Source organism: Phasianus colchicus, chromosome 4, assembly GCF_987193195.1.
Source record: "Phasianus colchicus chromosome 4, bPhaCol1.hap1.1, whole genome shotgun sequence".
NCBI classification, from domain to species: domain Eukaryota; kingdom Metazoa; phylum Chordata; class Aves; order Galliformes; family Phasianidae; genus Phasianus; species Phasianus colchicus.
Window position 1 is genome coordinate 17,565,966 of NC_143439.1, and position 27,093 is coordinate 17,593,058.

The following is a 27,093-nucleotide window of genomic DNA, read 5'->3' on the forward strand; positions in this document are numbered from 1 at the left end:
CTTAGCTCCAAGAAGGTTAGCTGCTGACCATACTGTTGCATTAATAGCTTTTGATGACCTCCTTCCTTCAAGTAAACCTTATTGCTAATGAAGTACTATTGCTACGTGTTATTAAGTAATCTAAATCCAATTTCAGTCCACACAGCTGTTCCATAGAAAATTTAAAAAAAATTATGTTGAGCAATAGTTAATTTGCTCTGGAAGAATACATTGTCTGATAGAATCAGTGAAGTTTACCCTTTGCAGAGTTAGACTTCTTGTTGAAGAAACCTTTAAAACCACTGTAGATGTAGGAGGCCCATTAAGAATCTCCCAGGAATGTGCAGAGGTAGTTGACAGTGTGCTGTTAATGATGTACTTTTGCTGTTGCTTCAGAAGGCATTGTTCAGAACGTAGTAACTTAGAAAATGTTTCCTATCCAGCATTAGAAAATCAGAAAACTGGATTTCTGCTACTGACAGCTGGAACTTCAATGGTTTATCAATAAATACATTTTATGTTTTTCTTGAACCTAATCCTGCCGCTGGGATGCAAGTCACTAGGCGCTGTTAAGATGCAAATGACTTAAGCCTTTATTATGCCTTAATGTGTTGGGTGCTCTTATGTATGCCCTTTTACTCTGAGGAGATAAATAGGTGACTAACACATGGTGAAATACAGTGGCAAAGATGGGAGGTGTAAGTATACATTGCACCAGTGCTCATTTATTCTGTAGTCTTACTTGTTGCTCTCAAGAAGAATGGAAATGATCAGAGCGAAATCCTTACTCAAAATTGAGATGGCCAGAAAAGCATCCAACACAAAAAACATCCAACAGAAGATAGTTATGATGAAAACGAACATGTGCAAATCTGGAAGGGCCAGTAAAGTAACTAATGGAACTTCATAACAGTACATTTCTGGCATTTTTGTAGACTTCTAAATCTTCAATTTTGCTATATTTGGTATGTTTATTATATGAGTGTCTTCTAATTAAAAGTCTCAAAATGACATATTTGAAACAAAAACCTTTTTGAAGTAAAATAGGAGACACTTAAGTTCTAAAACTATAAAGCATCAAGTTAACTTATTTTTTAAAAAATATGAATGTTTCCAGCTATAGTCATGTGTGAATACTGTATATGATACCAGAAGGCTCAGTGATTACATGAAGTTCATTTCACTGGTGCTCTCTAAACCCAAGTTGCTTTTATATGCTGGTATTTTGTTATTTATAGGTACCTGAATTATGTCTGGCACTTATTTCTCTATTGTAACATGATATTGCGTCATTCCATTCAGTAAAGCTCCACCATTTTATTAGTTGAAGGTGTGCTCATACACAACTAAAATACATCTCTCTTCCAGAATATTTTCTACATCATAAGTAAAACAGTTTTTGTCTTCTAAGCGTATATTGACACACTAACAAAAGTAAAGACAAAATAAAACTATCTTACAGGACTTCTGTAGATGCCTTTTTTCCCAAGGATGCAATCCATTGCAGGGGGTCCTCCAAGCTGCTGACACTGATGAAATGCCTTTCTGTTCCAAAGCAACCCTGCATCCCAGGGGGAGGAAAGAATTAAGCTGCTGATCATTATGCAGCCTGCTCTTCAGTACAAGTTAAGGCTTCAAAGGAATTTCATTTTTGTAGCAGCTTGGATATTGCCTGAGCAGTTCATCTTCACTTTCATCTCTACTTCTGTTGTGGATTTTACATAGCTGCCCCTCAAAAAACCTCCTATGCTATGCACCTTCCCCTTTATTTTTTTTCCTTCCGTTTTGTTCTACGTTGTAGTGGTAAGGCATCACAGAATATAAAAAGTATTCTGGTGACATTAGGTTGGAAACAATGGACAGTCTTAAGAAGATGAAGCTTTACTTTAAGTCAAAAACCTCTTCTGAAAATTTTGAAAACATTGTGGATCTACGTTTTTTCCTGTTCATTTATAGATGGGAGAAAAAAGAAACAGTAATTAAAATAAAATTTGTTTTCATCTTTAGCCTAAAGCTTCTACTATTCAAAAGGTTATATTTTGAGTAACAAAAATGATCATATGCAGGTTTTTCATGTTTTCTTTGTATTTCAAAAATCCTTCTGTGGACACTGAACCCACTTTGAATAGAAATTTGCAAGCTTTTTGTTCAGTTACCTTTCAGAATCACAATTTATTTTTTACAAGTTTAATTTTCTCTGAATCCCGTGAGTCTATGAAAAAAGAGTTAGTTACAGTATCAAAGCAAGAGCCTGCTTGTCTAGATTACTGCACTTACGATGCTGTATTTTCACTGATTTTAGTCTTAAAAAAGTCATTGCGCACACAGATTTCAGAATAAGTTTACTGTGCTTTGAAATATAATTCACTCAAAATCCAAACTGTCTAAGAATAGATTTCTATTCAAAAATATTGCAGTAGTTCATTTATATTTATATCTCAATCTCTTTGGTAATGTCATAAAGTTTGTTTAGAGACCATGTGCTGAGCTTCTTCAGTATATGTATTTATTGTAAACTTTATGTAAAGCTGGAAGATCAGTGTGTGGTGTCTGGTCTGAGATCATCATCTATCATGCATCTTCTCCAGATAATAAAAATGAATATACAAATAAAAAGAACTGCATCTATCTAGGAGGTAAAATCCTGCATGTAATTATTATGCCATTTAACTTTGCCTTGTACACGCATTTGCATCTGAATCTGAGACTGTAAAGACCTCCTTTTAAATGAATCATGCTTGTTGTGACTTGGCCTGCAGGCTGGTTATGTCAGAGGAAATGTAGACCTATAATTTCATGTTCTGTGACAGTGCTTAGAAAGCTCTGGGAAATTGATACTTTGTTTTACAAGATGGGGTTGTATAGTCCTTGTAAAGCCATTAATTCATATTTATTACTCCCATCAAGGACATAAGTATTTTTAAAAATTAATACAAATGTTAGTGTATTTCGGAAGCATGGAGTATTTCAATATGTATATATCTTACCCATAAGAGTGATTGAGATGACTGCAGATTTATAGCTGCAAAACAGATTGAGTGAAATGTCTCTGTCACAGACTTAGTCTTTGCATTTCCTTCTACTGACTGCTCCAGTTCAAAATAAAGTGACCCCTCATTACTGTAACTTAGTAACCAGGATATTACTAGTTGCAGAATTTGAACTGAGACCATTCTGCTCAAAAACTTTTAGGTCATAATGATGTACATAATGATGGCAAGATTGTGGATGAATTTTTTTGTAAGTTTTATCATAAATATCTACAAAAAAGATTGGTATTTTTCCACATCCACTTTTTCAAGTTCCCTAGCCAGTGACTGTTCCCAAGAGTGATCTATCATTTGAAGATTTTGCTCATTCAACGTTGATATATAAGGTAGATGAGTTGTCAGAGGAATTTCTGCTTGTTTTACGCTGTCTGAGATTTAGCCCATGTAGAATTATCAGTAAAGCATAAAATCGTACTGTCTTTCTATGTACATATTTCTTTTGCTGATAATTATATGTAGATCTATTTGTAGTTTAGAGTATCTACGTAAGTAGAGATGCATGTAAAAACAACGTGAGATATAATTGCATTGACAGAAGAAGCAGTTATTGGCAAAAAAATCTAATGTTTCTAAGTGTACAAAAGTTGATCAGAAAGACTGACTTCAACATAGCTATTACATAAATATCATTGATTATTATAATAATTGCTATTTTTCATATATTCTAACATAGAGCTATTAATATTTCAGCTTAGATAAATCCCATCTTTGTGTGCCATCACAGCAGCAACAGAATAATGTTTTTTATTTCTCCTGAAAAGAAATTGAAATTTACTAAATATCATGTGCAACATCTGCAGTTTTTGCCAAGCAACTATTTTGATAGCTGACAATATTATCATAATTGTTAGTCCATCTTGTTCACAGTAATAAGGAAATGGGTATGAGGAGTTGTGCCTACAAATTGTACATAGACATTTCACTGATATAGTCTTCGATATTTAAACTGTCCAAGTTGGCTCCTGTCTGGACTGGGAGGAGAAATATGTATTCCGGAAAGGCTAAGGAAGTTTGCTTAGTGAATAATAGATTTGCCACAGGTTAGCAATTTGGTGGAGAGTTTCTTAATGCCCTTAGCCTGTTTTTTCTACCACTGCATAATTCCAGGTGAAGAAAAGCAACATTTCATCCTGGACAGACACCTTCACTCCAGCCCCCAGTATTATTTCCAAAACACTGTTTGTATGTGTAAACAAATTGAAAGGATAATTTGAATGTAATGATAATGTTATTCTGATGCTGAAATATAAGAAGAAATTTTCAAATGCAGTGTACCTTCCAAGATGAGTAGTGCTAATGTTGCTCTATGATGAAAGAGTTCCTGAATGTTTCTGAATATAGGTAATGATTTGATTTCTTTGTCAAAGTGATAATCCATTCAAACACTTTTACAGTTAATTACCTCTAAATTGCTTGTATTATATTAGGCTATTCCCTGAAAAACATATGCTAACAGATGAAGCTAAGAGAGAGACTCTCAGATAGGTCTGAGTAGCTTTGTAATGTAGTCGTTTTTCTTACCCTGCCTGACACAAATGCCATATGATACACTTTTCAGAGGATCATTTTTTTCTTTATATCTCATCACCTTCTAAGTAAAATGTAATGGATTTTATCCTAGTCAAATTTCCACCTGTGTTTCTCCACTACTGAGGTCCCTTTGTGGAAAACCAATGATTCTCTTACTCACTGACATTAAAATATTCCAATGAAAAGTGAGAGCAAAACAATAAAAAAAATAAGTAAGGAGGGGTAAAGGCTCAAAAGCATTTTCATATATGGAAACTAAGCTTTTGTGTTCTTGGTGCAAAAACAGTTCTTTTGCCTAATTCTGTTTTTTTCTCTATTTAGTACAAAGAGAACTAAGCAATTGCCTTGCATGTAGAGTTATTTATTTTACTGAGTAAAATTGATGGCTTGAAACTTTTATGGAACTGGCACTACTGAGAGTATCATTTTTTGTTTCATCCTTTTCTATTATCTCAAATTATGTACTTTTTTTGTTGCCACATTTTACTCTGTTTATTTGTTCAATCTATTCATTTTGCACAATTTGGTAAATCTACCAAATATCACAAACGGATTCTTAAAAACAATACTAACAGTACTAGTTGTGTGCTCTTTAAAAAACAAAAATAATTTTTAAAAACTTTCTTTTGTCTTCTGGCAGTTTAAAACACTTCTAGCTACTGTTGCTTTTTTTGCTTTTCTTTCTTTCTTTTTTTTCTTTCTTTCTTTTTTTTTTTTTTTTTTTTTTTTTGTGTGTGTGTGTGTGTGTAAATCTTGTTGTTTTAGCTACAGAGCATTGTGGAAATGATGGGGTGCTCAGTAAAATTTCAAAATTAACAGTGGATAAAACCCAGACCCTGATACAGTGAAGGGAGATTATAAATGATTTGTTTAGTCTCTATGGAGAAGTGCACCAGATGTCCCCCTGTTTAAACAATCTCTGATGGTTAACCCATGAAACAGTATTTGCTGTAGCTAATGAGGAAAGCTGCTTGTATGATTTCAGCACCAGGTTAGGCAGTGCAGAGTAACTTCTTGGGGATTACTTTAAGAGATACCCTCGCAAAACTCAGGTTTAGTGAAATATATATAATGTGAAAATGCCAGGTTTATGTGAAGAGCACGGCCTTCTATGGTTTATGATGTGTTACATCCAGACTGTCTAATGATGCGGTCCAAGGCAATCAAGTAATGCAGTTTTATTGTACTCAGTCTGTTTTCTCATGACAAGTAAGCCCATTACATCAAAACAGGAGCAGTTTGCAAGGGAAAAGTAATCCAACACAGTGCAACTTAATCTTTCTTGTTTCTTTATCAGTAGTATAAGTAATACATATATATACACATATTCATACACATCAAGTGTATGTAGTAGGTAAAGTTATCTGCAGTTAACGTTGATGTTATGCATTAGTGGAGGTGGGAAGTGTCAGAATAAATGACAAGGAATGCTGCTGATCTAAATCGATATAAACCTAGTAAAATCTTTAACACTTGACTTTATTTTTCTCTCCATCTGTATAACTTGCTGAAGACAATAACTGGTGAGCACACAGGTGGTTTTTATACTTTGTTTTGTTTCAAAAATACAATGAATTACCACCTTTTCTTTTCTGTTGGTTTGTATGTATGTACTAAGTGAAGATAATGATTTACTGTGTAATCTTCTATTTAAATATACATATATATATATTAGTACAATGCAAGTGAATGAGGTGATAAAGTTAATGTGATAGCTGTACAATTTTATTTTGGTGAATATCAGTAGCCATTGATTAAAGACTATGAGTCACTCTATACATGTCAACATGAGACCCACCTGCTTATCCCTGTGCTCAGCTGTTGCCATGTCCCTAACTGACCAATTCCCATTAGGTCTTGTGTCTTTGCCTTCCTTAGAAGAGGTCTTTTATGTGAAAATCTTATGTGCATTATGTAGTTCAGTCAAGATAGAATAGTTAACTGGCTTTAATTTGCTACAGCTGTAATACAGAAGCGATTACAATAACGATTAACTGCATCCTAACAGGAATTAGGATTACAAAGTGCCTTTGTTTGGGACCGGAACAATTGGGCAGCCTTTGAGAAGTTGCAAAAGTAATGGAAAAAAGTGCAGTGTGTTGTCATACTGCCTACTTTTCCAAAGGGCTCAGATCTTGAAGGAAGGTATAAATACCTATATATTTTACACTTTGTAATACTTGTTAGGAGGCCATGCCCTGCTGTTGATGTTTGGTGTTCCTTACACTGCACAAGTATTAGTTGTGGCCATTTTTGAGATCATGAGTGGCACTGACATGGGGCTAAGATGAGCTGACGTTTTGACCCAGATTTAGCTGATTAGGGAAATATTTCCATTTCAAATTTGATATGTGCTTTAGGCTACCAAGAAAACTAGGACACAGATTCCTAGGGGGCATGGGTTTTGAATTTGATGTGTTTAAATGCATGCTTATGTAATGATGCCACTGCTAAATCAGACATCTATTTGCTTGACTACTAAATAGTCAAAAGAAGATATTGCTCCTCAATATTTTTTTTTTTTATTTTCCATACCACACTGGAAAATTTAGTACGAATAAGCTATGTTTAAGAAATATCTTTTCCATGCCTAAAAGTCAGTGTGTTAAAGGCACAATAAAGTTCGTATGGTGCTTTATGTCTACTGAATGGGGGAAACTATAGTGTATAAATCAGGTAAGCATGAAATTTCCCCAGTATCTGTGAGATTTGACATTGGACATTGTGACTGTGAAAGTGCTTTCAAATGAGTTCTACTTAGCCTTGTCATAATTATTTTTGCTGAATAAGGTAACGATTAAAAACTTTGTGGGTGCCCTCTAATGAGCTTCTTTGTGAAAATTAAATAGAAGAATATTGTGGTTTATATAATTTTGTGTAGGACCTAAGGTGTTTGAAATACTGTTTACTCTATAATTCCTAGTTGTTTGGTGTAAATAATGCCTTAGTAGAGATAACTTCTAGCCATCTGCTCCCTGGCTTTTGTAAAGATTTCTCTGGAGAAATTTTGTATTGCAAGTTAATACCAAAAGGAGACTGAAGCAAACAAACCATTTAGAACCATTACCCCTAGTGCTGGTAGTCTGTTCCCATTTTTCCTTTAGACTCCCTTTAGGTACCAGGGGGCCGCAATGAGGTCTCTCCAGAGTCATCTCTTGTCCAGACTGAAAACGCCAGCGCTCTAATAATCTTCCTGTCTTTCTCTGCATCCGCTCAAATGGGTCCATGTACTTCTGATGTTGGGGATCTCAGAAATGACTGCAGGTGGGCTGAGTACTCTAGAGAGGGAAAGAGGGTGACAATCACCTCCCTCGTCCTGCTGATCGTGCTTCTTTTGGCAGAGCCTACATTATGGTTGGCTTTCTGGGCTACAAGTGCATGTTGCCAACTCATGTCAAACTCTTTATCCAGCAGTACTCCCAAATACTTCTCTGCAGAGCAATTTCAAAAACTCTCTGAATTACTCTGTGAGGTGATTTTGTTCTTTGAAGACTAAGTCTTGAATTATGCCTGTTTAAAAAATAATAATAATAATAATTTGTTGCTGTTTATTTGTTGGAGTTTTGCCTTTTAAGCTTTTTTCATTTCTATCTCCAGATATCTTTACAATCTACTTCCCTGTCCCTTACACCTCAGTAAGCTTTACTCTGAGAATGGAATTTGATGACAAGATACCTTATGACATGCAGAGTGTGTTAGAGAATTTTAGAAACAGACGGGAGGTATATACCTGTTGTTACTGTATTTTATGTGTAAGAGAAAACATTTGCTTTGGGTTTCTTTGCAAAATGGGATTAAAGAACCATTATATCTTGCCAGTTCCCAACTTCCCAGTGTACACTGATTGCTTGTGACTGATCTTCTGTTTTCTGTTTCCTTTTTTATTTTTTTTTTTAAACCACGGTGCTGGCAACTCACTTGGGAAATACTGGTGGGTGGAGTTTCTATGGGAGTAACTGTATCAACATCTGTAAACAGGTCTTAAATTAGCAAAATAAGAAGGACAAGACCAATTGTCTACATACTGCTCCCACGTGAATTTATTTGCTTGCAAGAGTTTTGTTTAATTTGGTGAGATGCATTTGGAGAAGGTATTAGAGCTTTCTTTTACTCTCCTTCTTGATGGGTTTTATAACACTAGCTATAAAGGTAATAAGTGTGAAACATATCATATCTATTTTCTTGATTTTCTTTTTTGTATGTTAGAAAGGAATAATTTATTTATCAGAAGTATATGAATTTCACCATCTTGCTACAAATTAAATTATGTATATACTCTATTGTGAATAGCACTGGTGCAGACTGATGTTCTGATTATTCATAAATGATTTTGTCTTACTATTATTCAGTTTCCCATTCTTCATAGAGTGTTTTTTCTATTGATTTTCTTTTTCTACTGATGAAATACTATACTTTCAATCCTTTTTAAGTAGAGGGAAGAGCACTGAGTAGTGACGTGTTGTACTCTGTGAAGAAAAACTGCAGGAAAATTCTAAATGTGTAATATCCAGTGTTTTGAATTTAGCTCAGAGAGGTTTGCTTTGGTGTTTCTCAGATAATTATTAAAAGAAAATCTCACTTGTGTATCAGAGTCTGAGCAAGCTCTAGCTTGGGGAGTTGACAGTTTGACACTGTAACCATCATAGAATTGCTGTAACCTGCCAAAGAGTATTGTAAAACCAAGTACTGTGAACTCCCAAAATACAAAAGTGAGGAGAAAAGAATTGCAGAATTTTGTTTTAAGATATGATTTAAGCTTTGTTAATTTAAATTTTCAATGTATGCTGTGGACAGACAGTTTGCAAGCTAGATTAGTTGCTTTTATTCTGTGTTTGGTAAGTACAGATGTTCCTTTTTTCTTTTGAACCTTAAGCTGTACCTGAGCAGGCCAGACTTAAGCATCTTTTTCCATTCTCTAAACACTTGATTATAGCAAATGCAGATACCATAATTCAGTAAGAAATTTTAGAAAGTGAGAGTAAATTAGCAACTCCAGTCACTTAGTACTCTTACTTTCTTCTCATACTTCTGTTTTTGCATGAACAAAAATATTTGGTTAGTGTACAATATAAGGTATGTTTGTTCAGTTATTCGGAAGAGAATATTTCTGAAGATAAGACATAGACTAATGAAACCATCTGATTCATCCTCCTGAAACTGTTATTTTTAGTATTTTTTCTTCTTTGAATATATTTTTGAACATATTATTGGTTCTCATTCTACGTGCACATTGATCCTGAGTTTTAAAATCTTTTTTTTTTTTTCTGAATAATGAAATTTTAATGACTTAGGTTGAGTCTTTGTTTCCTCTGGTGGTTTAACTGCACCTGCATTCAAATGGCTGCACTTTGCCCTGTTTGAGACAAACGGCACAAATTCCCAGCCTAGCAATGTGTTTTTCAACCTGTCTGGACTGAGAAGAAGAGCAAGATGTTGAACATGAATTTCCTACAAGGTCATAGTGACTGGAATGATAAGCAGCAGATTATGTCTGGGAATGTTTCAGAGTAAAGGTAAGGAATTAGGATGATTATCATCACTAATGATGTTAAATTGAAAATAAAAATGCTACTAGATGTTGATGGAGAGAAGCTGCACATGGTAATGTGCTATATTGTGTTTTTCAATAAACCCAATAATGGCTTTTCTTATAAAAGTCATTTGTGGTGAGTTGTGATGTTAAATACAGACAAACAAAAAGTTTCTGCATTAGTACGGAAGATTTCTAGATTTCTGTTGAGTAGAATGCAGGTAAACTTGCTTATTAGAAAAATCAGTGATCCAGGAGACTACAAAATGATGTCACTATCTTTTTCTTTTTTGTGTTTTCTTTTTTGTTATTATATATATTGTCATTTGAAACAATTGTGTTTTGTACAGTTTTAGTTAGTTTTCTGTTATTTGAAAATTTGAAAATACTAGACCCAAGTACAGTTGCTATAGTCAATATTCACAGCTGTTTTGGAATGCTACGAACAAATTTTCATCTGAAAGCCCCTAATCTTGCCTTCAGATGCTGCCAGTTGTGAATCTACACTGTATTTATGTTATGTTTTGTCCATGAAATGGCAAACGTTTTTGATCATTGTCTCATCACAAGGAGATATAGTGTGTCAGTGTTGCTGATATTTTCCATGTTCAGTATGGTAGTTAAAGTCATCTTTGTGATGTTTTGAAGTACTCATGTTTTACATTTGCCAATACAAAGCAGCATTAGTTTATGATTTCTGAAAAAAATAGTCCAAAACGTTATTGTCTCTTGCTTTTTCCTCTGCTTGCTCTCAAGTCTGGTCTGAGCTTTCAGTGGTTATTGATAGCCATGATATAAATGATGCAGTGAACAGCGTAGGAACATGGAACAGATAGTAAATTCTATTATTACAGGAGATTATTTTTTAACTCTGTTTAAATTTACTATGTGGATTTATACTTCAGTTTCCATGAAAGAAAAATATAAAAAAATATAGAGGAATATGCTAATCAATTTTTCCCTTTTGCCTTTTAACAGTTGCTTTGACAGTCTCTGGTGGTTTTCCCAATTCTGTGCTGTTCTTGATAATGATAGTTCTGTAACAGGTATTAGATTTTTTTTTCTGTTAGCTTGTTAAAAGAAGTCGTTGTCAGCAGACTTCTACTCATGTAAATAATGAAGTTGCAGTTAAAAGGTAGTTGACATACCATATACAATATGGGATTGCTCTATCAAGAGTATCTTTGTCTGGCAGTGTCACCAGAAGTCATACAAATAAGATGAACTGATAGACCAGATCTCCATATCCACAGCCCCAAAACAAGTCCTTTAATCAGCAGCTTCTTGTCATTGGGGTGGGGGAGAGATGCTGTGATGGAGTTGCTAGTTATTTTAAGACTTACCGATGGCATTTCACAGTGTAAGAGCCGAGTGTCTTCATTATTACTAACAAAGAAATGAGAGAAGAACCACAGAAGGCTATAAATCAAAAATATTACTACTGATTATAAGCTTTATTTTGTAGGATAATCTTGTGGCTGCAAATACAAGAATTGCCTGTACAGACATCTTTGTACTGTTTGGACAGCACAGCTGGGACCATTCTGTGGAGCTTGCAGCATTAAAGTTCTGATAGGAAATGATGTAGTGAGCTGTATTTGTTTTAGGAGAAGGTGCAAAAGTTGTTTGTATGTTAGATACGTAGGGAAGGCTGCTTCGCTATTCTTTACATTTCTCTGCAATAGGTTCTACAACAAAAGAGCCTCATTCCATTTTCCACATTTGTAGAATTTGGAAAACCATGGTGACATTGTTCTTTATGTTTCTAAAACAAAGACTTCCTCTAGTAATGTGTAAGCTAGTGTGTAAGCTCTTAGGAATCTCTGACATTTAGCCTACTTAATAGCATTTTTTTCATTTTTTGTCCTTTAAAGCGAGTCTGCTACTGGCATTTATATAATGTCCATTTATTCTTGTATTTGGTTTGTTGACTGCTTATGAAGCTCCATATTTAACAAGCGTCAAGGTAATAAAGTGATACGTACCCTGTAAAAATCAATAGTTATAGAAGTAGACAGTCATCTTCCTCCCAGTTTTTTGTGCATATTAGCACTAGGCTACAATATTATTAATTCAAGGTCTATACGTTTACCTTTTAGAAAGCAAAATCAATAATTACACTTAGTTATTCTATAGCAGCCTGCATTTCCCATATTTTATTTCCCACACATTGCAAATGAAGAAACCACTAGCAAATGTGTGGCTTGCCCAGAGCCATGCCTGAAGTTCAGTAGGTCTGCACATTTTCTGACTTGAGATGGAGCTTTACCTTGTTCTGGAGAAGTACATGAAGACGATGTGTTGGTCACACAGAAATGAGTTTTGCTTTTGACATCAGAATTTCTATGGTGCTGTTTTTATTGTTTTCTTCTCCTTCTTTGACTATAATGGGTTATTATGCTGACTGACAGGAAGAAAATCTGACTACCAAAAGTTTATTGGAATAAGGGGCAGCTGATAGCAGCTTTATTATGAAGAGAAGGAGAAAGTGGAAGATGAAGCTGAAAGACAAATGACTTAGATCAGGGCCATGATTTACTGCTCGTATTCATGCATAGGTATCTCTTGATTATTTAAGAATGCTTCAAAAACTACTTTTTTAGCACTGGATAATCAGAATTACTTCTCATTTGTTATTAAATATGTTTTGGGAATAGAGGAGACACATAGCTACAGCTTTGTTGCTGAGAAAGCGTTGTTTAAGGGAAAGGATTAGGCTCTTTGTTTACCGTTTGCAAGTTACTGCAAATAAAGGAAAACAAACCACAGCATTTAAGAGAGATATTCTGACAGTAGTGTTCTACATTAAATCCTACTTGTAGATAGGAATTTTCAGTGCTTTACTATTCTCTGGTTACTGTAACTTCAGTTATTGTCATCTGCATTTATACAACAGGAAAGCTTATTTAATGTAAAAAATTGTATTAGTTTAATGCAGAAGGGAGCAAATTCCCTAGGAAACTAAATGTTAGAGGAGAAGAATAAGGATTCTGACTATTCTGTTACTTTAATCACAATTCATAAAAATTCACTTTGCCATCATAATTTGTGGGAGATCCTAAAAAGCATGATGGCAAAAGTACACCAATGTATACGAACATGTGTTTTGGCATGTAGAAATTCATCCTCACATCACTTTTTGCAAGTCTGCCATTGATTTGCTGCCCTTTTTACACCTCAAAGTACAATATATGTTGCTTCTGAAATTATTTATGGCCTAAAATTCTAAATAGTTTCTTACTAGTGCCAAGTATATCACCAAAGTTACAGCTTAATGATTCTTTCTGGGGAATGGAAGGGAGAACCTGACCTCCTCCTGCTAGTCTGGGCTTGAGCATAGTTAAATGTGTTCCTCTGGCTCTGATCAAGTCACAAATACAAGTGTTAATTTTTCTCACCTCTAATCTCACCTTTTTTTGACTATGACCCTAATTACAGGAATTGAGTCTTGTAAGAGTCCTCGCTTTCCACAGAGAACATTCTGTCCTGCAATTTCACAGAATAACACTGAGTCTCTTAAACAGGATAAAATTGCCATTGTTACTATTATTTTGTGGAATAGGTGTTGTTCGATGAGTTCTTTAAGATGACATTGAATTGTGCTTTTTCTCCTTACTAGCTGCATTTATAATCGGCAGTTCTGTTACTTGAGATTGGGTCTATGATTTTATCTTGCACAAACAATTTCAATTTGTCAGCAACTGAACATTTTCTACTATTCTTTCTGGTAGTTTATATCTAATATAATATGAAAACCATTGAAAAATGTCGTCAAAACTTATGAGTTTGAAAACTCTAGTTTCAGATACAGAAATAATTTGTCATCAATTGACCTTTAAAATTATCATCAGTTGGAAATTTGAAATGGGACTACTTTTGCAACAGAATGATTGAAATTTTTATCTAAATAATCATTTAATACCTATAATATATCTGCATCTGTCCGTAAACTCTGTTTGTCATGGCCTGAAAAAACAGTTCTTTTGGTATAGTTATCAAAGGAAAAATCACTGTACGCTGTGAACTCATACCATCATTTAGATAATCGTGTTTGATAGTTATGTTTGTATGTTGGATGTGATTATGGTACCCATCTAATTTTAGACTACTGTCTCTGGGAGGGATATAAAGAAAGAAGAGAACTAGATGGTCTTATACTGAAAAAAGGTAAAAGAGAAAAATTGTACACTTAATTAATTTAGTTGTTTTAGAAAACTGTTCTTTTTTTTTTTTTTTTTTTTTTTTTTTTTTTTTTTTTTTAACATTCCCTCAGTGGGGGAGGAACAAAGTAAGCAAACAAGAGTTTTGCAAACTCTTATTATTGGAAAAATGTGTTCAACACATTACGAAAAATACCAGTGTGTTTTTGAAATGTTTTTGCAACATAGTTTTTGAGGCAATAAAATACATCTTTACATTTAAATAACAGGGTATTTAACCTACTGTTGATGAGTACAGTATGTGAATGTTCAAGGTCCTCTCTCAGATGGATTTTATTATTTTTAACATACATACTATTTCATTTAGCTAATCCATGATCAAGCAGTCTTCTTTTTCTTTTGCCTTTCCTTTAATTTCTTTGATAAAACTTGCCTGGGGATTCATTAAATCTTAATTCACAATACAATCTTAACTATGCTCATTCCCTGCAGTGTAGCCCATCATTGATTCTATGTAGATCTGTCCTTTTGTGAAGTAATTGCATATTTTCCACCTCCTCTAATTCTCATGCTAGCTTGGGTATTTCCAGAGCAGGATTCATAGCTGTCTCCCCAAAAGACTAATATGCTCAAAAGAACCAGAGAGAAACATGATACTTGACTTTTTGTTTTGTTTTCAGACTTATCATATAAAAACCATGTGCAGTCTGTCAACCCTAATACCTAGAGATCCTGGCCAGGAAAAAATTTACTAATATCCTTATTTATATTAAAGCATGAGTAATTTTATCAATGTCAATTATACTAGCAGTGCTTGCAAGCAAGTAGGCATATGTGTGCAATAGTGTGAAGATTTTAAAAATATATCTGTTCTTTTATGATTGAAAGTAATCTTATGAAGAGAGTTATTTCTAAAGGCACTGTGTAATGCAAATTGGAGTACTAACATTTCAAGCACAACAGTTTTCCTACGCAAAGAAGGCATTCTATGAAATACTGGTCATAAACTATAATTACAGTTAGAAGAAACTATAATTACAGTAGAAGATTTGGTTTGCTAGATAAAAAATAGAATGTTTTTTGTTAGTTGGCTGATTTTGTTGTTGTTGTTATTGGCGATTGATGGTTTTTGTCTGTTTATTTTTTAATCAAAATGTTCTTATGCGTTATAAAAGCCCACAGGATGAAAAACTAGTTCAGGGTGCCATGTGCATAAAATCATTATTTATACAAAGCTCTAAGTTTCATCCAGGTTGCAAGTTAGAATGAAAAGTCTGCTTTTTCATTTCCATGTTTTTAAAAGGAGCTAGAGAATTCTTAGAGGATTTTAGTCAACCTTCTTGACATTCATGTCACTGGTAAGATTTCCATTATCTTCTGTGGCATTTTATGAGCCTTAATGGGGTTTAAGCATAAAGGAAGCAAATCTTAAGTATTATGAGTGTAATTCATAAAGAATCTTTATCACAAACTATGTTCTCTCAAAACATATTGGCGCTGAGACATCACCTTTCAAAGATGATGTGAAAGTGAACTGCTTAATGAAATAGTAATGTTTAGATAAGTCCCTATATCCAAAGATGTCCCTCTGGAATTCAGGAATAATAACAGGGCAAGGTCTGTGATTTTATATGAATTATTTAAGACATTATTGAAACTTTGAAGTACGATATGCTAGTATGTAACTTGAAGGGCACTTTTGTATGAAGTGAATTAGATCATTGCAAAAACAGAGTGTTAAAACAGATTTAGGTTTTTTTTCCGTACTTGAATGTATGCTTCAGTACTACTGGTTTTTCCATGTCAAATGTTTGAATTTTAAGTGCTAAATTATTCTTTGCTGTCGTTCTTATTTATTTCAAGAGAACAATAACAAAGCAACACTGTAAAGGGCAGGCCGTTTGCTGTACATTTAAACTCTGGGGTGGGGAAGGGGGAAGTATTTTTGTTAGTCCTAATGGATGGCATAACTACTTTAGAAATGCAAGTGTAGTGAGCAGTGTTACATCACTGGAAGTGTAAATTTGTCTTTACCACAGTTCACCAAGTGAAACCAAGTCAAGACTGTTCTGATAGAGCAACATAATTTTTGAGTGCTGTGCTAGGATGTTTGTTAAAACTTATCTTAACTTTCTGAAACAACAGCATCTGTTTGCTGCAGTTGCTGATGGTGGTGTTTTGAAAAGCACTGCTGGGGTTGGCCATTTGGGAAATTGTTACATTTGTTCTGAAACCTGCTTTTTTGATTAATTGCCTGTGTTCACTTCAGTTAAGATCTCTGAAAAGCCCTTCAAGAGAAATACTGGATGTAATTTTAGACTCTTACAAAGCTGGGAACTATCACGTGGCTGGTCTTTTACAACTGGAATTAGTATTCTGACTAATAGGAAAAGATCTGCTTTTGTAAGATTGATCATTTCAATAGATACCCCCCAAAAAAGCTCAAAGCACACTTTCTTTTCCCAGCAACCTCTTTTGAAATCTGTTAGAGCTTGATCTAATTGAGTTTTATGTGGGAAATACTGTGAACATCTCCTTTTCTCCTGTTTTCTAAATGATTGCTTGTTGCCCATACTCACATATATTTGAGAAATAATTTACAGACGTCAGTGTTAATGGCCATGCATTTCCGTTGCATTAGTCACATCATTCTAGATTCAGCATGATCATTTATTATTCTTTGTAATCAGATCATAAGAAGTGGGGAAAAGAATATGATCGCTCAAATCTTGCCTGATCTCACAGAATCATAGAATTGTTTGAGTTGGAATGGACCCTTGAGGGTCATCTAATCCAATTTCCTTACAATGAGGAAAGATATATACAGCTAGAACAGACTGCTCAGAGCCTGCTCTCACCAGCACAGTAGAAGAGCAGGATTACCTCCCTTGAACTGCTGGTCACACTTCGGATTCAGCCCAGGATATGGTTGGCTTACTAGCTGAAGGGGCACACTGCTAGTTCCTGTCAAGCTTGTCAACCACCAGTACCCCCAGGTCCATTTGGCTCTATCCTTACATTCCCCAGGTTGTACTGACAGTAAGGATTGCAACCCAGGTGCAAGACATTGTACTTATATTTGTTGAACCTCGTGAGGTTCTCCTGTGCCCACTGCTTGAGTCTCTGTACTCTCTGGACTGTTTGGATCTCATGATTGTTTACTGTAGCTTTGTCTTTTCCTCTGAGAATTGGAACATTTGCATCTTTCTTACAGGTGGTATTTCAATATTGTGTTCATTGTACTACTCTTCATTGTAACTGATTGCCATCTGGAATTTTTCTTGCCTGGGAATCTCTAAGCACAGCATAGTTAATTAGGTTAAGACTTTGAACACGTTTTTTGGACTCCTTAAATAGTGTTTTACTTAATTGTATTGCATTTGATAGAAAGAAAAACAGAACTGACACTTTTTCATTATCCTAGTAAAGGTCAGTTTTAAAACTTTGCTTTAAAGTATGTTTCAGCGACCTCCAGTCTAAATGTATTTGTTTTATGGCAGGTGCTTCAGCAATTATTAGTAACTGGAAATTAGATGCTGATACTGTAGCAGCATCTTTATTCACTAATTGGCTTTGGCAGATTTTAACTAGCTAAACACAGAACTATTCAAATGAAGCAGGTGAAGATTTGTGTGGAAGTGGTGATCCTGTGCTATGAGTCAATTCTGCTCCTCCTCTCTGGCCACATACCAGGTGTTCTCCTTGGGAGTGCACACAAGACCTGAGGTGTTGGCCTCACCTGTTGGTAAAGTACAAGAAAACTGGTGAAATTCTGAGCTGCAGTCATTCAATACTCATTCTTCATTTTTATTTTGACTTTTTGGGTTGCTACAGGGTCAAAAAAATCATGTACTTCTCCTTTGCAGACTGTTTTGTAGCTTCATCCATCTCTTCTCCAATTGGGAGTGCATTGTTTCTAGAACAATGTGGTGCGGTTGATATATTTCTTTTCTGATCCTCAGTACCTCTGGACTTTTTTTTTACTTGACATATCTTGTGCTTTTTCCTTTGTTGCCCATGGGAAAAATTTTCTTGGGGCATGGATCAATGAACTACACTTTAGAGTCCATGTACAGTGCATCACTTAATTTAAGTTAGGTTTTCTTTTGAGTTTCTCTTTGCATCTGCTCCATGGAATGATGACCTACCACTGACATCTTGCGAACTGAAGGATTTTCATATTTTGAGCATTTATATCGCTTCTCAGACTTCAAATAGTAGAGCAATAATCTTATTTTTTCTACTCAACCTGACTTGATTTTCTTGAAGATTTTGAAGTCCTGGAGGCTAGCAAACTTGTAAAACAAACAACAGCTTAAAATCGCTTTGTTGTTTTTTGTTTTATTTTTTAATTTCAACATGTTCCTTTTTTTTTTTTCTATTTTTTTATTCCCTTCTATGCTTCTGACTGCCCTTACTTTTAGGAATTATGCAGTTTGCTTTCAAGGCCTTCCCATCTGTCCTTCCTTTTGTAGCTGTATAGGTTCCATGTAAAGGGGAAAGAACAGTTTCTCAAGACAGATATCCTTGACAGATATTATATTTTTACTGTCCAGTCTCTGCCTTTTCTCTAGTAGTGTCTTTCTGGGCTTCTGAAAACGTTGAAGAGTTTCTTGAATATTGTGGAGTGTTTCTCTTATGTACGTATAACCAAGGAAGGTAGTGTGTGTGTATGCTATCTATTCTGCTGCAGGAAGAAAAATATTCCAGTTTTGTAGGGTGAAATGCTTCAAAGATCTGCTTGACCTTGGCCGTATTGTTGATTCTAACAGAAAGAAACATTTAATCTCTGAGTTTGTACTTAAGGTTTTTGTTTGTTTGTTTGTTATTTCATTTTAGTTCCCTTTCTTTTTTTTTTTTTTCTTGTTGTATGTCTCATTGAAGCTCCTTAGTAAAATACAATCTATTCAGTAAAAAGTTGGAAGTTATTATGGCATATGCACTACTGGCAAATCTAATTATAGCAATGAATTTTACTGCACCAAGTGGTAAAAAGACCTGTATATTGGATCTGTACTAAAATATTAATTCAGTGTTGGGAGGAAGAAATGCTGGTAGCCAAATTAGGTTTTGTTATGCTTTTATTTGAGGCATGTGGCATTGTGCTTTTAGGGAAATATGCAAGAACAGCATGTCATGGCATCTGATAAAGAATAAAGCTGAGGAACTGAGTTGCATTCAGTGTGTGTTACTGTAGTTAAAAGGCATTTGAAAGCACTTCGGTATAAGTGGTAGGGAAGAATAGTGTTCAGGGAATTATCTGTATAAGAATTTTGAGGAAGGTACAGAACTAAATGGAATAGAGAAACTGTCTCTGGAAGGTGTCCCAGCTGTCACCACTTAAGAAAACATTAAATCAAGAACCAACATAAATACTAAGTTAGTAACATGATACAGGTTACTAACAGTGTGATTCCTTGCAACCATGTATAAAGTTGTGTTGTTCTAAGGTTGTGTTAAGTCCTTCAACAGCTAAGATGCTATTGAAATGCTATGGTAGAGGTCTAATGTGAAAAGATTATTTATTACATGCCAGAAAAGATCACTCAAGTGAGCTTAGGTCAGATTAACGCAATACGAAAAAAAGTCAGAAAATCTAATAACAAAGTTCCATAATAGACTATCCATTAAATTAAATATCATATTCAAACTTTTTCTTCATCCCTTAAAAATACAAAAAGCAGTTTGTCTTGGTGGAATATTTCAGACAGACAATGCAACAGAAAATAATGTATAGATCTGTAGAAGTATTTATTTAATATGGCAAACCACATGATGGAATTTGCAATGGGGAGAAAAGTGTGAGATTTGACATGCCCATTGTTCATTGGTATATGTATATCACCATTAATACCATTTTCTTAATGAAAGAATGGGAGATTTTTTTTAGAGATAAATGAGCTCTAGTGGAACATGATCTGAGAACGTGTGCGCTCTGGCCTTAGGTTCTGACTCTAAGTTAAAATTGGAATGTGTTTCCCTGGGATTCAGCTTAACTTCATACAAAAATGTACTGGAGCATTATACTTTGATCTAGATATGATTTCCAGTGGTCTCATGCCTTATTTGTATTCAATTTTTAGTTTAGTGATGGATTAAATTGAAGCCTGTTGTTGACCTGGCTTTAAGTGGGAAGAAGAACTGGGTGACCAAATGAAGTTCTTTTCAGAACAGAATGATGCTGATTGTGTGACTTTTTTCAATTGATAGTATGTGCATAGAACTACATGGTACATGTTTTCATTTATTAAGTGTACATTCTAAACACAGCTTTCATTTGTATGTATATTCTGTATATGATGACAGAGAATTGTGTAGACAGAAGCAACAGCAGTTAAAAATGGAAAGCTAGAAGATTTAATTTCACGAACAGAATCACTTACCTTTTTGTCTCTCTTTGAATCAAATGAAGTTTTCCTATCGTTGAAACAGTGTGTAATTTAGGGGTAAATAGGACCAGTCTTCAAACAAACAAACAAACAAACAAAAACAACCCTTTGTAATCATATCTCAAAATCCTTATTCTCAACTCTACTAAATTCACCCACAGAGGTTGTACTGAGGCTCATGGTTCAGATCGGGAGTGATAGTCACCACACTTCGAATGTTAGCACGCTATGAGAGGTTGTGAGGTGCCCATGTCTATGTAAGACACCTACAGTCCTTTGTGTAATATCAGCAAGAAGCATTTTTCAGACCTTAAATAAACTCCTTTGATACTTTGTTTATCTGTGATACATCTGATGTACGTGACAATTTACTCCATAGTAGGTTTCTAATTGTCTTTGTATACGCTAAACTGCCTTGCTGTGTAATACAATGAATTTGTCTGTTTTTAATGGGATCATTCATGCATGCAAATAGTGGCAGAACATCCTTTTGCAGAACTGGATAACAGTTATAAAACAGGTACAAGCAGAAAAAGAGTGGATGTTCATAGCAAAATTACTGATACATGTCATCAGCCCAGATTAGACTGTCAGAGGAATGGTGACTTTTGAAAAAACAGAACGCTGGTGAGAATATGTGGTGAAAGCTGTCTAAGCACTGAGACTGTCCAGCAGTTTCAGCCTCAATTTCCAGCACATAGTCCTAAAATAGAAGCTCTCTTATTGCAGCGAGTACAATTAATTTGCTATGGATGAAAGATGTTGTAGGCAATTATACCTAAGAGGTCCCTGAGACCAAGTTTGTGAAAGCCTTGAATGAGCAAAGCAGGGAGGCTTTAGAACATCTTGTATAAGCATGGACACAGAGGAGGCTAAATTCAAGTTTTCTTATGTCCCTGAGAGCAGAAAGAATGAGACAGGTTAGAACGTACTGTGATTAAGAAATTATTGTAAAAATAATATCACCAGTGTGAATGAGATTTCTGGAGATGAGTTACTATTTTTCCACTTCAAGGTTGTTGGTTTTTTAAATTATGTTCACAGATATGGTTTTGTTTGTTTGTTTGTTTTTACACTGGAGAAACAATATTTCAACAGATGTTGAGGCATGCAGAAATTCAAGAGTTATCCATAATAACATTCTACCTAAGTAATTTGAGCAGATTGTTGTTGTTTCTAGTGAGATACTTGCAAAGAAGCATCCAATTAAGAAATTAAAGCTAACTATACAGCAACGTTAGTTGGATTATCGATCCTATTGTGATCACATAAGGTAGCTATTGCCATCATTTTAGGTACGCAGAGTATTACTGCATACCTTCAGCATTGTACCTAGAATCAAATAGCAGCATGAGTAGTTTGACCTTATGAGATTGCAATCCAAACTCTGGTGTGAAAATATTTTAGAATCTTTCACTTATAAGTGGAAGCAGATTGCTGAAAAGTGCATGTAAATGTTGATTCAGAGTTGAAAATGTGCCAACAGACTGCTAGTAAAATATTTACTGATAACTTTAAGATGGAAATATGTCTTCCTTATTCAGCTGTAACTTCAGTTTGAAAGATATTTATAGGAGTAGGTTCGTATTTATCTATATATGTAGACTATGGAGCTGCATTTGTTCTTGTGGCTATTTCTTTTTCAAATTTTGTTCATATTTGGCATAGTAAGAAAAAAAAGAAAAAGGAGATTTCCGTGCTATCATCTTCTATTGAACATGGCTTTAAATATTTTGGAATTGTGTAAAGGCCATATGCAGTATTTCAGCTCTCTGTAGGACAAAAATATTATTTTTTATTTCTTTGTTTAAGGCAAAACACATTGTAATGTGAAATCTAATCATAGAAGAGACACAAATGCCAAACAGTTTTTCATGGTAAAGACTGAGTATTGGTTGCTATTAAAGTTACATAATGCTATAAAAGAGATAAAGATGTGAACAATTGCTTGTGAAAGGAAGTACTTTTTTTTTTTTTTTTTTTTTTTTTAGGATTTTCTAATCCTATCTACTTCAAAGTCAAATTTCTTCTTATTCTTTTTCTGTTTTCCTCTAACAGCTTGGTCTTCCTCTTCAATATTACTGCATTGTTTATCATTTTTCATTTACATTTATGCAGTCTATTATTCCAGAATTTACATTTATGCAGTCTATATATCAAACTTTACATCTCTGTGTATTCAACTTCCAGTTTCTTCAACTTGTCAAAAAGAACCTGAAGTCTTATCTTGTCTGTAGAGAGCAAATGAACTGTATGTAAGTAGAAGCAATCTCAGCACTTAGATTTTTAAATGGGAATCTTTAAAATGACAGATGGAAGGCTGAACAACAGTATTTTAATTAACTTCCATGGCTTGAAATGAAGGAACCAACAATAGGCATCTCAGATATAGAAGAATAAAAGGTGGGCCATTAATACCAATGTATAAAGAATAGAGAACCACATGGATACTACAAGCTGCTTTTTAAATCCAGTTGGAAGAGGTAATACTATCAAGAGGGACCCAATTGCTATTGTAATATTGAGGAAATGTAGGAGAGCTAAGTACAGATCTGCTATACAAGTGCTTTTGAGATATTTGTGTCAGAATGGTTGATTCTGCACAGCGAAATCCAGTTGTCACAAAACTATTAATGAATAAGTGTCTGACATTTAAGCTGGAGTACAGTAACAGCCTCATTTTTTGTTGGCTTTTCTTATTTTTAAATATGGTGCCACCATGATACTGTGATGTAGTAATGTCGTTGTATTGAAATTAATTGTTTTTAAAAAGTCAACAACATTTCTGCATTATATTGGACTGGAAAAGTCAGCTTTTTTCTGGATTCACTACGCTGAACAGTGCACTGTGTTGATATACTCAGCTAGTGAAGTTTTACATGAGTGAAAGCAGTTCTATCAGAGCATGGTTCCCTCTTCTTTTTTATCAAAAAATCAAATTCAGTACTTACAAGACATAGTAATAGTGATCTGGCAAGTGTTTCTGTCTCTGGGCAATCTTATGTATTAATAGTGATATGGCATCATGCATTGACAAGAAATTACCTTTCAGAACTCTCATGAGATCAGTTGAGCATTTCTGATGTGGGAGTAACTAAGACTTCAGTGTAACCTGTCATATAAAACTGTGCTTTTTATTCTCAGGAGCACTATGAAATATTTTGAGTTATTGATTTCTTTTCTGTGATGAGAAACATCTACACATTCTTCTTCTAAGTCAAAATATTATACATTTCTGCAAAATGAAAATCTTGCCAAACAAAGTAGCCACTGTCAGTTGTTCATTTTTATTAGTGTATTTGTTAACTATGCTAGAGGTGGGTTTGTGCTGTAAGAGAAAAGAGGCGTTTTTTGGGAAAAAAAAAAAAAAAATTGTTTTGATGGGTAGTGAGTGATCTCTTATTTTCTTCTGGTGTTCTGTAGTCCCTTGTCAATATATGCTTTTGTTGAGATTTCTCATAAAAGCAACAAAAAAAGAATAGCTATGTATGCGTAGTTATGCTACAGGAGAGGGTATTTGGACCTGCTGAAATAATTTGATCATTTCAGATATTGAAGTACACAGACTTCCAGGTTGCTGAAGGTGAGCTCCGAGGACTTCAGTCACTACATAGAGTAGAGATAGTAACAGGAGAACTCATAACATCAGAGTTCGGACTTCATTGTAATAACAGTCCAATACATACTTGGATGTTTTGCTTTGTTGGATAGGTTACACAATGACTACTTTTCATTTGGACTTCCTTGCTGCTATTGGCCCAGCATAGCTACAGTTACTCACCAACTGGATGGTGTTTGTGGTGATTATTTTAACAATTTTCAGGAATTGTTTTGTTTAATGTGAGAAATAAAAGTGGTGATGGGAACTGAATGTCATTGGAGGTTTGTTTGCATACTTAACTCTGACTTCTGATGGAATCTGTATCACACTCTTGTCTTGAAAACATTAATAATTGCTTGTGGTTTCTAGAAAAACTGGGTTCAGTGGTGTTCTGATTGCATTACTGTATGCTTAGTGAAAAGAAAGTTAGAAATGACCGGTTGAAAGAAATTTAGCAGAACAGTGTATCTACTTGCCCTGCGCATAAAATCCACATTCACATTAGGGATGTCTTGGTTAATCAAACATTCCTGCACTAACAATGCGTGAACGAAAAAAAAATTGTATATAGAGGCAGAAAAGATAAAATAAAAGCCTCTCTAATTTTTCCTTCTTGAGGAACAAAGAATGGAGCACTGAGTTATAGTGCACAGAAATGTGTAGAAAAGTTAAATAGTCTTTGTCCTGCCTTCAAATGCAGGGTTTCACCTGGGGAACCTGCTTGAAATCTATACTAATCATAAGTAAGCAGCTGATTAGTTCAAAATCTGATGCTGTGGTAAATGTAAAACAGTGAACATGATTGTTTTTTGTTTGTTTCTTTTTTAATTCTAAAGCATCTGAATTTGGCTTGCATTTATGTATAGAAAATGCTGACTGTGTTAGCTGTTAAGACTAGAGCATAAGCTCTGGCTCTCCCAGGTTGGTGAAATCTAAATGTTTGGGGTATCTTGTTTTTTGTGGGTTTTTTTTTTGTTTTGTTTGTTTGTTTGTTTTTTGCTACAAGATTTAGGTGGGCAATTGAGTAGATTTTCTCAATATACTGTGTTTGTGTGCAAAGCAGTCCTGAAAATTGTATTTCTCTCATCACTCCACTGCTGTAAAAGGGCTTCTAGGTCTTGACTAATTCTTTCTTTTCTGCTGAGCTATAAATTTTCAGATACTGATGACTGTTTTTTTCTCACCTGCATATTCAAAGATGAAATGTGGGTGCTATTCATGTTAAAGCCCTTCTTTCAGGAACTTTAATTTTCAGTTTCACTGCACTGGCCCATTAATGGGCCACTGATGAAGCATAGCTTACTGTGCTCATTAGATTATTTTCTTTTTTTTTTTTTTGAAACATAATGTACTTAACAAAATTGAAAATAGCAGTTTTTAAACTTATTCTGTGCATGTTAAATGACAGGACAAGCAGCAATGACCACAAATGAAGAACAGGGAGTTCTGTCTGATCTTCAGGAAACACTTAACTGTGGGTGATGGAGCATTGGTACGTGTTGCTTGGAGAGGCTGAAGTGTCTCCTCTTTGAGGGGATGGGCCTGATGGACCCGGAGATTCCTGCCCATCATTCCTTGATTTTGTGGAGTGAATTAGCAAAGAACTATTTAGTTTATGTATATTAAGTGAAAGAAGCCTTCAGAAGTAATAGAAATGGTTAGGAGCAGTAAAAAATGTAATTAAAATGTAATTAAAAAATACAGTAAAAACTGTTTTCCTGCTTATCATTGATGACAATGTAGACTGGCTGGGATTTTAAGATTTAAAAATTTAATGGCCTCAAGATGATACACAAAGAGTTATCAATCAAAACAAACAAAACACAATGTTTGCACAGTGATCTTGAGATGGTGAATCTACACCTCTGTTGTATACATTTCTATTATTAAGGTTTAGAAAATGCTGCAATTATAATGTTTTGTGTACCTTCTAAAAGAACTTCAAAATATTTTAAATGTAAACAAGGTCCATATGTTTAGCATATGTGTAATTGCTTAACATACATTAGTGTCCTATCTGAAGTGTGCTACAGTATCAAGAGATGATGCCAAGCAGAATCCAAAATGAAATTAAACTAAGAACAATGTGTGTTACTTTGTAAGTGACCTCTTAATTAAAATTATGCAGCAAAAATTTAGGGAAGGGTTAACTTAGAAGCATCAGATGAGTGTGCTAACTTTTATAGATTTTTAATTTAGGAACAAGGTAACTGGTCATCTGCAATGCCTCCACATTTTTAATAGCCTTATCTTATCCCTGCTTAAGGCCATACGTTTCCAGGAATCACATGACACTTGGAAAACTTGGTAAGTACAGTATTTGCCCCTGAAGTTATTATAGAAACACAAACACTTTTAGGATGAAAAAAGTTAATATACAGAGCAGAAAAATAAGCTATGCGTGATTAAAACTGTTGAGCAGTGCCAGCAGAACTTGAACTCTTCACAAAAAATGTGAAACTTGCCTTGGTTTTGAAAATGTTCCTTATCATTGCGCCGTATTGTACCGAAGGATAACACTTATTTCTGAGCAAGCAAGCTGGGGAAAGGAGAAGTAGCTCTGGTTAAAAGATAGAGGTATTTTCCCTCTGGAAAGCCTTTTACTCTGGAGATTATAAAGATGAAAAAATAATGCAGTCAATTGCACTGGCAATTTGCTTTTCAGAGGAGTATTATGTCATTCAGAATACATTATTTAGTTATTTTCAGTAATGATAACAGTAACTAACAATGAATAATAATAAAACTCCCAATGCTTTGGCTGGATTTGATAAAATGAAATTATTTAAATGTTTTATTTTTGATTTTTTGTGGATAAATGGTACAGTGTATGCATTCAGCACATAGAAAATAA

The 27,093-nt window shown here is 34.6% G+C and overlaps 1 protein-coding gene across 5 annotated transcripts in view; it reads left to right on the top strand.

The window, feature by feature from the left end:
- Positions 1–27,093, top strand: part of CCSER1 (coiled-coil serine rich protein 1) — a 613,005-nt gene that overhangs the window by 455,859 nt on the left and 130,053 nt on the right. Inside the window, exon 9 of one of the 5 annotated variants that reach the window (XM_090138801.1) lies at positions 18,519–18,535. The exons of the other annotated variants lie outside the window; for them this stretch is intronic. Coding sequence (XP_089994927.1) covers positions 18,519–18,535 — 17 coding nt within the window. The remainder of the gene's footprint in view (positions 1–18,518; positions 18,536–27,093) is intronic. 5 annotated transcript variants of the gene reach the window in all.